Source organism: Myxine glutinosa, chromosome 4 (assembly GCF_964187855.1).
Source record: "Myxine glutinosa chromosome 4, kmMyxGlut1.1, whole genome shotgun sequence".
Lineage (NCBI taxonomy): Eukaryota > Metazoa > Chordata > Myxini > Myxiniformes > Myxinidae > Myxine > Myxine glutinosa.
Genome location: NC_136264.1, coordinates 12,104,852 through 12,120,384, shown reverse-complemented (window position 1 = coordinate 12,120,384; position 15,533 = coordinate 12,104,852). Strand labels below are relative to the sequence as shown.

The window sequence follows — 15,533 nt, the reverse complement described above, 5'->3', positions numbered from 1 at the left end:
CCCACCATACATGAGCCCTCGCCCCTATCCCGTGTCCCTCTTTTGCTCTGTTAATGGGTCCATGCCCGAAACGTCAGCTTCTCCTTGCTTCCGATGGCAGTTGATGGCATACCTCAATCAACGTCCTGTTGATTTCATTCACTTTCTGCATACCTTGCTCAGGGTAAACAATCCTGTACCAAATGTTCCGCATCAACGTATTGTTGTTTTTACTTGTTCGACCATAAAACGTCTGAGTCTACGTTCAATTGCCATCCTACGTCTGTTTGCTGTTTGTTGGGTTTCTCTTTCCAGGCTGATAAGGAAAGCTGCATCGTATCACTTGGTTAACTACATGCCGTGACGTCATGCAGTGCATAGAGGTCAGAAGGTCAGTTTCACATGTGTTCTGATCACTTTATTTACTCATTCCTGCATGTCTTGCAATGCATTGGTAATCCACTAAAACAATGCTTCTTCATTTGAAAACATTGAAACATTCATCAAAATAGAGTAAAATACAATTCAAAAATTCAAAAATGCAAGTTAAAAAAATAACATGAGACAAACGTACAATGTTTAAGCTTTTTAGATTTACGTCGATGGTTTATTTTTAATATTACTAAGGTATGGATAAATCTCACATTGGCAAAGTCCACGAAGTTTTTTGGTTTGGTGACTTGCGTATGTTCAACAATTTATATTCTCACCATCGTTGTTAAGATCTACGCTTTACGTAAGCAGCGGTCAGCCTAGTAGACACGGTGTGATGCACAGGATATCTGCAAAGAGAGATTGCGGTGTCCTTGTTTGTGGTTAAACATATGGGTATATATATATATATATAGATATAAATATGGCATTTCTATGCTTAGCAGCACAGAACCCCCCTGAATGAGGGACGATGGATCAAATATACGGCTCCCTACAACTACTTGTTGGTAAGATATCGTACACATCCGAGGAGAGTTCAAAATGTTATATGAACGAGACAATCAAAATCGTTCATGACATGTCAAATTAAAAGTGGAATGAAGCATAATGGTAACATATACATTCATAAAAATTTCTTACCAATTATGTATGAGTATACCTCTATATTGAAAAATATATAATACATGAGCTGTCTTAAACTATTGTGGGTATCTTGTACATATAACACTTTTGAACATTCCTTGTGTGTGTGTGTGTGTGTGTGTGTGTGTGCACACATGTGTGTATAATATATATATATATATCTGTATATGTATATGTATATATATATATATCTGTATATGTATATGTATATATATATCTGTATATGTATATGTATATATATATCTGTATATGTATATGTATATATATATATGTATGTATATGTATATGTATGTATATGTATATGTGTATGTATGTATGTATATGTGTATATATATATGTATATGTATATATATATGTATATGTATATATATGTATGTATATGTATATATATGTATATGTATATATATATATATGTATGTGTATATATATGTATATATATATATATATATATATATATATATATATATATATATATATATATATGTATGTATATATATATATATATATGTATATGTATATATATGTATGTATATGTATATATATGTATGTATATGTATATATATGTATATGTATATATATGTACATGGCCTTGGTAAAGACGGAAGCCTCTCCTCAGTGAAACACACATGAAAGCCCGCTTGGAGTTTGCAAAAAAGCACCTAAAGGACTCTCAGACTGTGAGAAACAAGATTCTGTGGTCTGATGACACCAACATTGAACTGTTTGGCTTCCGTCTGCCACTCTGCCATGAAGCCCAGATCGGTGGAGTGTTGCAGTGATGGTTGTCCTTCTGTAAGTTTCTCCCATCTCCACACAGGATCTCTGGAGCTCAGCCAGAGTGACCATCGGGTTCTTGGTCACCTCTCTTACCAAGGCCCTTCTCCCCCGATTGCCCAGTTTCGCCGGGCGGCCAGCTCTAGGAAGAGTCCTGGTTGTTCCAAACTTCTTCCATTTAAGAATTATGGAGGCCATTGTGCTCTTGGGAACCTTCAATGCAGCAGACATTTTTTTTTGTCGGCTTCCCCAGATCTGTGCGTCGACACAATCCTGTCTCTGAGCTCTGCACGCAGTTCCTTCGACCTCATGGCTTGGTTTTGCTCTGATATGCATTGTCAGCTGTGAGACCTTATATAGACAGGTGTGTGCCTTTCCAAATCATGTCCCATCAATTGAATCTACCACAGGTGCACTCCAATCAAGGTGAAGAAACATCTCAAAGATGATCAAGAGAAAATGGGAGGCACCTGAGCTAAATTTCAAGTGTCATAGCAAAGGGTATGAATACTTCTGTCAATGTGATATTTCAGTTTTTTTTTAAAAATAAATTTGCAAAACTTTCTACAATCCTGTTTTCTCTTTGTCATTATGGGCTATTGGGTGTAGATTGATGAGGGAAAAATGAATTTCAACGATTTCAGCACAAGGCTGCAACATCACACTGTGAAAAAAGTGAAGGGGTCTGAATACTTTCTGAATGCACTGTGTATATATATATTTGAAACTTTAAGGTTTTGACCAACAGGTCTTCTTCTTAGTCCTCGTCGAGTTCAACGAAAGTGAGCTCATTATAATTATATATACAATAGGGCATTGAAATCATATTGTTCTGGTTTTCTTTACCCAAAGTCTTTCCATTGGTTGGGTCTTGCTCAAGGTACACATTTTCTCATGTACTTCATTGTCATCTACTGGAGATACGGAGATACCTGTTCATAAAGCATTGTGTCTCTCTTTAAAGTTCTTTCATCTAATCTGTTCTCTTTGCCCACTTCTCAGCCACTGTGTTTTTCTCCTACCACTCAACTGCATCACGGAATGAAGTCATTGCCTTCATTGGTGGCAATGCTACTCTCCCATGCATTCCAACAGAAAATGGTCTGGAGATTGTGGGTTGGACGCGAAAATGGAATGAATCCCAGAAGAATTTGGAAATTAAGTGTTACAACGACAAGGAGGTACAGTCACAAAATATATATATTTAAATGGACGCAAGGATAATTTGATGGTTCCAGAATCCCAAAACCACTGGGTATCCGACAACAACCACTACGGTTGTTACTCCACAAGTACCTCTGCTCTAAAGCAAATACACAGCAGGGCTTTGTCATGCACAATACTAGGCATTTACTGATCGTCTTTACTTAATCTATAAAAGTGTGCCCCTTGTTAGCTCACCTGGAACTAAGTTCCGAGGATCTTTTGCGATGGTCCGTCTGTCCGTCCATCGGTCCGTAAACACTTGCAACTTCTTCTCGGAAACCTCTGATGGGATTGCGACCAAATTTGGCACAAATGATATCTGTTGTGTTGTGACTAAAGTTTGTTCACGGCATTAAAAATTTGGGGTCTAAGGGGGTTTACCGGGGGTCAAAGTGGATCCAGGTTTGACCACTCAAAATAGGAATTTGCTTTTTCCTCTGAAACTACACACACGATTTCAATGAAACTTCACCACAACCTTCATCCCCGTGATGTACCGGGTTGCCCCCCAAAATAGGTACTTTTTTGTTTGTTTGTTTAAAGTCTTATGATTATGTTAGTATACGCTGTCTTCTAGCAACCATTGAAATTGGTTTAAATACCTTTAGTCAGTGCAGTATACTGTTTATTCTACCAGGTGATCACCAGGGGTGTTGCCTCTATGTTTTTATTTCACAATGATGTACAACATTCTTCTCTATATCCTTGTATTCATTATGCTGCATTGAAACGAAACCAGAAGGAAACTTTTTCTAAAATTATTTTACAAAGTTATATTGAAAGACTTTCATTTGGTTTCAAAGTTCCATATTAGGTAAGAGTGAGCAACTACATGTTTCTTTGAAAAGTTTTTCCGGAGAACAAGTTTTGGGAATTTTGACATTTTTTTCGTCTATGTACAAATTTTGTAAAATATTGACGGAAAATAGATGTCAAACTAATCATCCTCTGCTGATGTCGTCCCATGCTTGGTTTTTCAAATATTTGAGATTATCACAATCGAATTTGTACATTTTATTACATTAATAAGGTATTCGGAAGGTTGACTTTTGGAGAGCTTTATGGAAAGAATTTTTTTTTCACATTACTCAAAAGTGTTCTGGTTGTATTTAACTCTTATTTAGCATTAAGCGATCGTTATAATGGATTGAACCCAATTTGAACCAAATTTGGAAATAATAGGGTTATAGAAGTCCAAATATACTACAAATAAACATTTTCCCTTTTTTACGCAGAAGTCGAGGCTCATGGAAGAGATGGATGACAGAGGGTATAGCGCCAACAGACTGATGGGAACAGGTGGAGCAACTATTAACTATTATTAAACAACTATTAACCTCCCAAATTTTTAAGCACCATTCCCCCATGCACCTGTTCTCTTGTGTATGTATGAGACCGCTCTGAAACACCTGAGTTTTCTACCTTCGCTTATGCGAACCCCTAGCTGGTACTCACCTTACCGTCGTGCGTTTGAGCGTTCTTGTCCACCTGTTCCCATCAGTCTGTTGGCGCTATACCCTCTGTCATCCATCTCTTCCATGAGCCTCGACTTCTGCGTAAAAAAGGGAAAATGTTTATTTGTAGTATATTTGGATTTCTATAACCCTATTATTTCCAAATTTGATACAGTATGACACTCGGAATGACGACTTATTTAAACATGAAGATGTCTGGGTATTTCACTGGCAACGAATGACGTCACACTTAAATGTTTTAAAGATGGCTCATTTTGGCAGAGTGCAAATTTTTCCAAGGTCATTAATGATTAAAACCCCATGATCTCTGCCACTAACTGTGCAGATTCCAAGTTCGAAATCAAAGTTCTATCAGAACCTGATGATGGAAAATGTTCATTGTCATGTATTTTCCCTCAGCAAAATGTCCAACAGGAATCCTATAGAAAAGTAACCTATATGATGAATTGTTTAACAGATTAAAAATATTCAAGGGATTTATAAGGATACCTTCAGTTTTATTGTAAAATATACAAAATCCCAGCTAAACTGTTAAATACCAACGAAAATTATATCCCTGAGTGTAGAATGTCATAAATATTTTACTCACTTGTGTTTATGACATTCCATACACAGGGATCATTCCTAAAGGAGATTATATGATCATGCCATAAAAAAATTACAATTATTATAATTTGGGAAAATATTAAATCAAAAAGAAAATATTCATAAAAATTTATAAGTTGTAGTTGAAAAAAAATTCTTCCTATATAATATTTTTTACATCCGATAATATATCTTATAGGATACCAATAGGACATTTTTGTAAGAGTTATATGGGAGTAAAACAGCAGAGTTTGTGGTCGTGCATCAGAGTTGGTTGGGGTGTAACAGGAAATAGGAATTGATAAGATTTGAGTTTGACGTCAGACTAGTTACAGGAAGAGGAGAGCGCAGAGAAATGTTTCGCGGTACAACACTTTACGAAGAGAGAACTATTTGCAATTTTGTTTGATAGAGGCGAAGGCCACAGTAATTGTTTTAATCATTTGCTATTTCCCATTTTTCTTTTCCAGTTCATACTACAAGTCTTTCGAAAATACATTTTAAGAGGGTCTGCAGGAAGTTGTTCTCAGGACCCAAGGCATTTCATGGATGAGACCAACTCGTTGGTTATAATGGGAGTAACCTATGCTGACGCTGGAGAGTACCTGTGTCGGTGGCAGCAAAATGGCCACCCTAAATGGGTGTACACAGCATTGGAAGTTCGTAGTAAGTACGAGTTACATGAGTAGAGAATTAATTTGTTCTATTTGTGACTGGGCGGATGGGGGTGGAGTGTTGGGAGGAGTCATGGAAGAGTTACTCTTGTCCAAATAATCAAACTAAATCTTATAAAGGCTTTTTAATGATGTCTTAATGTCTCGTGTTGGCTTAACGATTAAGGTGGCGGCCTTAAAATCTTAGGGTCTTCAGTTTGAGCCCCTGTAGTGCTGTTAAATAACACCAAGTGGGTTGAATAAGCCTGTCATCCTTCCCAGGTGGGAAAAATGAGTACCAGCTTACTGGGAACACGGGCACCGCAACAGTGGCACAGCCACACTTCCAGAAAATGATGCAACCAACAGGCACACACTACATATGAAATAATATTAACTACAAGGCATCTGAAAATGCAAAGCCCATCCGCATCCGCTTTGTAATGAGACTTCTTCTTCTTCCATATGCTAAACCTGACCAAAACGGCTTCATAATACAAAAAGAGTGACACCTTTAGGCGACCTTGACCTATTGATCTCAAAAGCAATTGGCTTCGGTGACCCAATGTGCAAACTCTGCTCAAATTTCAAGTCGATCGGATGGAAATTTATGATTTTGTGACCTTTGATCTTCTTGCGCACACAGGTTACACTCGAATAATTCGGTCATATTGGGTGACTAACATATTATTGTGACTGACATTGATATTTTATGCAACCTTGAACTTTGACCTTTTGATATAAAAAAACAATCAGTTTCTAGCTTTTCATTGGTGAACCATCAAACCAATATGCAAATTGAACCAATATGATCAATATGCAATATATATATGACCCAATATGCAAAATATTGACCCAATACCAACCAAACCCAATACCCAATATGACCCAATATTTGACCCAATATGCAAACCAATATGCAATTTGACCATGATGAACATCACCAATATGCCAATATGACCCAATATGCAAAATATTGACCCAATACCAACCAAACCCAATACCCAATATGACCCAATATTTGACCCAATATGCAAACCAATATGCAATTTGACCATGATGAACATCACCAATATGCCAATATGACCCAATATGCAAATATGCAAATTGACCCAATAACCAATATGACCCAATATTACCAATATTCCAATATGACCCAATATGCAAATTGACCCAATAACCAATATGACCCAATATGCAAATATGCAAATTAACCTATAAACACAATATGACCCAATATTACCAATATTCAATATGACACAATATGCAAATTGACCCAATAACCAATATGACCCAATATTACCAATATTCCAATATGACCCAATATGCCAATATGACCCAATATACAAATATGCAAATTGACCCAATAACCAATATGACCCAATATGCAAATATGCAAATTAACCTATAAACACAATATGACCCAATATTACCAATATTCAATATGACCCAATAACCAATATGACCTAATATTACCAATATTCCAATATGACCCAATATGCTAATATGCAAATATGCAAAATTTACCCAATAACCAATATGACCCAATATTACCAATATTCCAATATGACCCAATATGCCAATATGAAAATTGACCCAATAACCAATATGACCCAATATTACCAATATGACCCAATATGCAAATATGCAAATTGACCCAATAACCAATATGACCCAATATGCAAATATGCAAATTAACCTATAAACACAATATGACCAAATATTACCAATATGCCAATCGGACCCAATATGCCAATATGACCCAATATGCAAATTGACCCAATAACCAATATTACCAATATTCCAATATGACCCAATATGCCAATTATGACCCAATATGAAAATTGACCCAATAACCAATATGACCCAATATTACCAATATGCAAATATGCAAATTGACCCAATAACCAATATGACCCAATATGCAAATTAACCTATAAACACAATATGACCCAATATTACCAATATGCCAATCAGACCCAATATGCAAATATGCAAATTGACCCAATAACCAATATGACCAAATATTACCAATATGTCCCAATATGCAAATTGACCCATTAACCAATATGACCCAATATGACCCAATATGCCAATATGACCCAATATGCAAATATGCAAATTGACCCAATAACCAATATGACCCAATACTACCAACATGCCAATATGACCCAATATGCAAATTTCAATAATACCAAACCCAATATGACACAATTGACCCAATATGCAAATTGTTAAAATTTCAGGTCAATTATTCCAGGACAGACAGACAGAAGTGATTGCAAAAACCCCGTCTCCTGCTGTGCGGCGAATGGGCTAATAATGGCGTTTCAAATAAAACGATCACACAAAATGTAACTTACTTGACTTTGTAAACTACTAGGGCATGCCCGTACTATATATAAGCTAGGACGTGCCCGTACGTGGGTGCCCGTTCCTTGCAAAAAAAAAAAAACTGCAAAAAAAAAAAAAACTGCAAAAAAAAAACAATGGTTTGGTCCATTCGCAACGACCACAGAACCCCCCCCCCCCCCTCTATTTACATGAATGGTTTGGTCCATTCGCAAAGCCAAAGCGAACGACCACAGAACCCCCCCCCTCTATTTACATGAATGGTTTGGTCCATTCGCAAAGCCAAAGCGAACGACCACAGAACCCCCCCCCCTCTATTTACATGAATGGTTTGGTCCATTCGCAACGGCAAAGCGAACGGCGAACGGCTAAATCGCCATAGCTCGGTAAGTAATTGTCCGATTAATTTCAAACCTTGAAAAGGCACATCCTCGGGTCCCCAGCAATATACCTGGCAAGTTTCAAGTATATCGGACCGGTAGTTGTCGAGAAACAGCGGTCACAGACAAACGTACAGACGTACAAACGTACAGAGATTACTGGAATTATAGATAGATGCCAAATTTAAAAATGAAAAGGTTGAAAAGAAACCAAACTAAAAAATTTAAAGGAAAAACTTGGAAACTGCCATCCTGAGGTTCCACGTGCACTCCCTCCGATGGACGTTAAGCCGGGTGTCCCGTCTGCCGGTATTATTTGGTGGATGGTAAAGACCCCACGGTGTCATTTACGAAGAGTAGGTGAGCTATCTCGGTAACCCTGAACAAATTTACCAATTATTTTTCCAATTCATTCACTGACAGTGTTTCAATTAAATGGCAACTGTTTCTTCATATACAAAGATATGACGTCAGACTTCAACATGGGTCCGACGTAGTTACTGATGATAAGTTGATGTAATTTGAGTCTCGGTAAAGCTTCCCTTTGATAAACTTTGATATGGAGGGATCAGGTTAAAAATAAATTATTCGGTACGAATTATGTAGATAGTAGATGTCCATGAGCGTCAACCCGATGTCCTGCTAGTTCCGATGTACCTTGTACCATACTCCGTGTTACCGTTTCTATGTCAGGGTCACTCCGGGCAGTTTGCCATATCTCTCCCAGTATTAGTTATGGCAGGAATCTGTAATTTGGCCAGGATGCCGGCGATAACTCGCCTCCTCTTCACGACGTACACCTGGGTCAGGTCTTTAACGTCCACCTGGGTCAGGATTTGAACTCTGGCTGCACTGCTTAGACATGATTGTGCGCACCTGTAGGCCAAGTCCTACTATTCTATAGGTCCAAGAAAGACTTTATTGCTTCACGTGCTCCACAGGTAAAGGCTGACCAGGTGTTCCGGTGAAGAAGAGCAGTCTGACGTTTCCTTTCCTCCGCTTTGTCCCAGATATGTCCACAACAGACAAACCAGAGCGACCGGAGATGGGCGCCCGTTCAAGGTCGACTGGGATAGCCGCCATCAGTGCGGCGGTTGTGGTTGCCTTGTTCGCAATGTTCTGTGGGTTGTGCGTTCTCCTTTACAAGGTAAAGTCAAAGGTAAATGAGTTTCGAGAGGAGGACATTGACTTTTGCTTCTTCCTGTGCATGTCATATTAATTTTACTACATTTTTATTTTTTTTTGTACGCAAGGTCGAGGCTCGTGTAAGAGCTAACATTAATCACAAAAAGACAAACTGACACATAAAACATAAGATAAAGGGAGCGGGAGACAAGATGGAGAGCAGGGACATTGGGAGATCTGTGGGAGGGAGAGGGCTTGGGGGGAGGAGGAGGCATGGGAAGAGGAGGGGGGGGGGAGGTAAAAACTGGACATGGGCACTGCTAGGACTTCCAGGAGAGAAGTTGGGATTTCAAAAAAGTGGATCTGGGGTGAGTTATCGGGAGTAGAAAAGATCAAGGTTTTGGATGGGGGAAGACAAGAGATGGTGGTGAACAGCTGTTTTAAAGACCTGGAGGGAGGAGTGGGATTGAAGAGAGTGAGGGAGTTTGTTCCAGGGGCGGGAGAAAAGAGGAATGAAGGAGCGAAGGTGAGCATTTCTCAGGACATTAACTATATTATGATTCCGTTTTTGAGTTTGTCGTAATGCAGTTCATAAGGCGTATGAAGTTGAGGACGTTGAAATTTATAAAACGAAGGAGGAAGGGCTTTGTGGGACGAGTGAGGAGTCAGGAAAGGGAGAGAAGGTCAAGGATGGTGTGGGTCAACAATGCCTCCATTTTTGCGTACCTAATAAATAGATGAGCATCAAGAGTTCAGGAGCTAAACACACCCCATGTTCTACGAGGAAGGGAGAGGCCTTGGTGGGTTTGAGGGTGGTTTCCGTTTTCGAAGAGCTAAGTTACACGGATTATATCATGTGTTTGTTTTCCAGTTATATCCTTCCCTTTTACTTACACTTGGGATTGGTGCATACAAATACAGTATAATGACAATATGAGTTTCTTTGCAAGGAACTTCAATGCAGTAGGAGGCCATGACGCCCATGAAAGCAAGTGCTATGGTTGCCAACCTATGGTCGTTCGTTCGTGCTCTGTCGTTTTTAAATGCTGAACGTCAAGGAAGCAACAAGTAGCATTTTCAAAGTCTTTGGTATGACTCGGTTGGGGTTTTAACCGCCAACCGCCCATGCTCGGAGAGGACGTTCTAACCATGACGTCATTGAATCTGATTATAAATATGGCGGAATTTTTGACACCCTCCTCGCTATGTACTCCAAGCATTCGCTTCGGTCCACAGGTGACGATTTGAATAACCAGCAATGGAAATCATTATTTCAGGAAATGTTATGACGGAACGGGTTTATCATGCTTGGTACCAGCATGAGTAGATAAACTTGTTTCCAAGCAGGAAACTTTTGCCCCCATCGTTTTTGTACAAAATAATCTGCAAATACACAACAAGCAATAAGTTGTGTACGTATTATTTTGACCAACATAGTAAATATAGGTAGATGCAATATAGTAAACTGTCAGAGGACCATCTTTTTATTATGTATGTAAGTATGTTGGAATTGTCCCAACCCCCTTACCCTCGCCCTGCCCCCAATTTCCCCCCTCTGTGCACCCCGTACAAACTGTCATGTCGGAGGCTCGCAAACGCGATGAGCCTCAAAGCTGGGTGCTTTGATCCCGCGAACAGCTGACAGGTGACCAGCTAGACTGCGTTCAAATAAGAGTTACCCTACGCTCGGATTTACCTTACGATTCCCCAAGGTCATTCCCAATTAAGCTGAATTTGACGACGGAACGTGCACACGAGGCAAAAGATGGGAAAACGTCTCTTACCTTTATACGGGTTTATTTTTTAGGAAATAAAAGAGATATGGGGTGACGAGGTGGACGAGACGTGGAGAACAGAACAAAGCAAGGGACCCTCCAGGCATGTATAGGGAGAGGGGAATATGCAAACTTATGATAAAGGAATAAACAATCATAACCCGCTATGAGGCCACACACCACACTCTTACTGGCAAAGGGAAATCAGGCGAGGTCTTGAACAAAGCCGGTGGTGGCTGCAGGTTGCTGGCACGCAGGCAAAGTGCGGCGCAGGGACTGGAAGGGTGGTGGGAACAATGTGGTGGAGGTGAGGGATTGTGAGGCAACGTCCATGTCTCCAGCGAGCTGTCCTCCCTGTTCCAATGATGATGCAAGGACAGAGAGTGATCTTATTCTCACAAAGGGGGTCATGTAGCATTGGAACTCTCATATATCTACTGGTGAATGTTTTGCAGCTGTAGAGGAACTCGGATATAGTTTGAATCAGCAAAGGGCTTACCTTGTGTAGCTTTTCTTGGTTGTTTGTTCTTGGTATATATATTGTTGTGTGACTGCTCTCATTTAACACCGGGAGAGTCACGGAAGGCAATCGAGCGTTACTCCGAGGCGTTCAGTTCAAATGCGGATTTTTATACACGGGGGAAGAAAGGGAAGGGAAAACCGAAGGGTCTTACCTGTCGCGATCGCCGGCAGTTCCCGAATCTGCAAAAAATAAACTCAAACAAAACGGGTTTAAATGTACAAAAAGAAACAGGTTTATTAAAACGGATGCCGATACCAAGAAAACGTGACGATAAACTAAGTTTCTAAACGGGACATCCCCCACACCAGACTAACACAGACGAAGGGAAGAATAACCTGGAAAATAATGGGGTGTGTGTGCACTTAGCTCCGATCACTGGTGGGATCTCGTCGGGGTCGTCAAGTCATCTGGGGCGCTGGCAACGTTGCGCGTGATGCTGCCTTTACCAATGTGTCCCTGCCAGTGGGGATTGTCAGCCCTAGTGCTTGATGCCTGGCTTCCGGTTGGTTTTTATTGTTATTTAGTGCAATTTAATGGGCACTTCCTACTAGTGTCTATGGTGCGGTGCCAAAAGGGACAAAGGATAAATCACAAAGGGTAAGACATGCAAGGGATAATTTACCCTTATTCCCTAAGCTAGTTAACATGCCCCGCCCCCTCGTGACGAGGACAGATATACAACTTATCTGACATCCAGGCTAAACAGGTACTTATTACATGGTGGTTTCGACACGACAGAGCTGGCTACCTATACAAATATCTACCTAGTCTAAAGTCATCACTACCCCACCGACACAACAATATATATATATATACATACATATATATATATATATATATATATATATATATATATATATATATATATATATATATATATATATATATATATACAGTATGTATATATATATATATATATATATATATATATATATATATATGTACAGTATATGTATGTATGTATGTATATATATATATATATATATATATATATATATATATATGTATGTATGTATGTATGTATGTATGTATGTATGTATATATATATATATATATATATATATATATATATGTATATATATATATATGTATGTATATATATATATATGTATATATATATGTATGTATATATATATGTATATATATATATGTATGTATATATATATGTATATATATATATGTATGTATATATATATATGTATATATATATATGTATGTATATATATATGTATATATATATATATGTATGTATGTATGTATGTATGTATGTATGTATGTATATATATATATATATATATATATATATATATATATATATATATATATATACTATATATATATATATATATATATATATATATATATATATATATATATATATATATGAATGTATATATATATGTATATATATATATATGTATGTATATATATTATGTATGTATGTATGTATATATATATATATATATATATATATATATATATATATATATATATATATATATATGTATATATATATATGTATATATATATATGTATGTATATATATATATATGTATATATATATATATGTATGTATATATATATATATATATATATATGTATGTATATATATATATATGTATATATATATATATGTATGTATATATATATATGTATATATATATATGTATGTATATATATATATGTATATATATATATGTATGTATATATATATATGTATATATATATATATGTATATATATATGTATATATATATATGTATGTATATATATATATGTATATATATATATATGTATGTATATATATATGTATATATATATATATGTATATATATATGTATATATATATATATATGTATGTATATATATATGTATATATATATATATGTATGTATATATATATATGTATATATATATATGTATGTATATATATATGTATATATATATATATTATGTATGTATGTATATATATATATATATATATGTATATATATATATATATATATATATATATACATACATATATATACATATGTATGTATGTATATATATATATATATATATATATATATATATATATATATATATATATATATTTTGTACGGCACAGGGTTTTGGGGTTTGTCAAGAGGGCACTTATCTGGCTCCTCCCAGACTACCATACCTGAGGTCATCAGGCGGGTTGCTAATCAACCACAGACGCCAATTAGTCGACCAGATGCCCTAGGTTCCTCCATCTAATTACCATTTACCTGGGGGTGATGTAGCTTATCTAATCGGGGATCGTGCTCTCAATGCATACTGAACTTTATCTTATGTAGTATGTAGTTGGGTGCTGCCGAGCAAAAACTGCCGAGTACAAGCTTGTGTGGAGGCAATTGGTGGGGAAAAACGTCCCAACTAATCACTAGTACGGACTATGCTACACCATGAAGAAAAGACTTGCACAGGCAGATTTGAGGTATAGGTGTGTTGGGGGATAATTATTTACAGAGGAGCGAGGAAGGTATGTTGTCCATTTAGAACAATACTGTTTTTTTACAAGGTGGTACAGCAGACATACATTAATTGGTGTGTTACAGCAAAAGACAAGCAATGGGGGATATTAGTGTGTTGCATTATGTGCAAAGCAAAAGAGACAGTACAAATTCTTACCTGACTAGTTATCCCTCTGACATTCTTAACTAACATGACATTGGTGTGCCAATTTAGACTCGAGCTCAAACAACTTGGATAGTTCAGAGAGACAGAGAGCAGAGTGAGGCTGGTTCAACCTCTGCCTCACCACACGGGGGCTGACGAGCTGTTCACTTGCCTGCACTATGGGAGAGGCAAGAGGAAACAATTCTGGTTGAGCTCTTTTTATCTGTGCTCGTTCTTTGGTGGTCACTGATCGTCTGGCCTGTCCCAGCACTCCTTTGTTCCTCTCCCAGTCCTAAAGCAGCTTCAGCACCCAGATCAGCACCTTCATCCTGGCTCGTCCTCCACTCTGGAACTCGAGAGTATTGTCTGAACTGAACTCTTGTCTGATGGCTGAACCATAATTTCCAAGGTCTAATCTGTTCTCATCTGTTCTTTCTGATCGCTGTCTGATCATGACCTTTTATTTGTCTGCAAGGGTGAGGAATTTGGTGAGGGAAGGAGGTCAAGCCCCGCCCCTTCTAGGCATGCCTGCCGGGGGTAGGGGTCACGCGCTGCTCTCTTCAGACCTGTCGCAGTGTGTCCATTGGTCCAGGTGAGACTTGGCTAGTCGCGGTGAGTGCATGCCAACGTCCCCATACAGCACAAGATGTTGGTGGCAGTTTAAAGGTGCAGGCAGGTCCATGGAGCATTGCGGTGGTTAAATGGTGGATGTCTTGTGGTAGTAGGACTGTAGTTGAGGTGGCATAGTTGAGCTGTGGTTGAGGGGCAAGCCAGGCAATGCAGGGTCCCCCGGGAATACTAAATCTCCGGGTTTGACGGGAATACTAAGAGAGGGGGGGGGGGGGGTAGAGAGAAAGAAGTGGGAGAGGGAAAGCGGTGGGGGAGAGAGACAGAGAGAGAGAGAGAGGGAGAGGGGGAGAGGAGAAAGAGAGGGGAGGATTCAGTTGGGGTCTGGAGGGAGAGAGAGGGAAGGGGAGAGACTGGACG

General features: G+C 38.1%; 1 protein-coding gene and 1 long non-coding RNA gene across 6 annotated transcripts in view; one reads left to right on the top strand and one right to left on the bottom strand.

The window, feature by feature from the left end:
* Nucleotides 1–382: 382 nt before the first annotated feature.
* Nucleotides 383–15,533, bottom strand: part of LOC144891680 (uncharacterized) — a 38,790-nt gene continuing 23,639 nt past the window's right edge. Inside the window, exon 3 of the long non-coding RNA XR_013623022.1 lies at nucleotides 383–761. This is a non-coding gene — a long non-coding RNA (uncharacterized LOC144891680). The remainder of the gene's footprint in view (nucleotides 762–15,533) is intronic.
* LOC137424434 (tyrosine kinase receptor Cad96Ca) overlaps nucleotides 838–15,533 on the top strand; it is a 50,388-nt gene continuing 35,692 nt past the window's right edge. The window contains exons 1-4 of one of the 5 annotated variants that reach the window (XM_068111885.2): nucleotides 838–920; nucleotides 2,833–3,011; nucleotides 5,567–5,762; nucleotides 9,492–9,628. In XM_068111885.2, the coding sequence (XP_067967986.2) occupies nucleotides 884–920; nucleotides 2,833–3,011; nucleotides 5,567–5,762; nucleotides 9,492–9,628 (549 nt within the window). In that variant the 5' untranslated portion in view covers nucleotides 838–883. Of the gene's footprint in view, nucleotides 921–2,072; nucleotides 2,195–2,832; nucleotides 3,012–5,418; nucleotides 5,462–5,566; nucleotides 5,763–9,491; nucleotides 9,641–15,533 lie in introns of those variants that run through there. The other 4 variants (XM_068111884.2, XM_078775466.1, XM_078775467.1 and 1 more) reach the window with 4 other exon arrangements.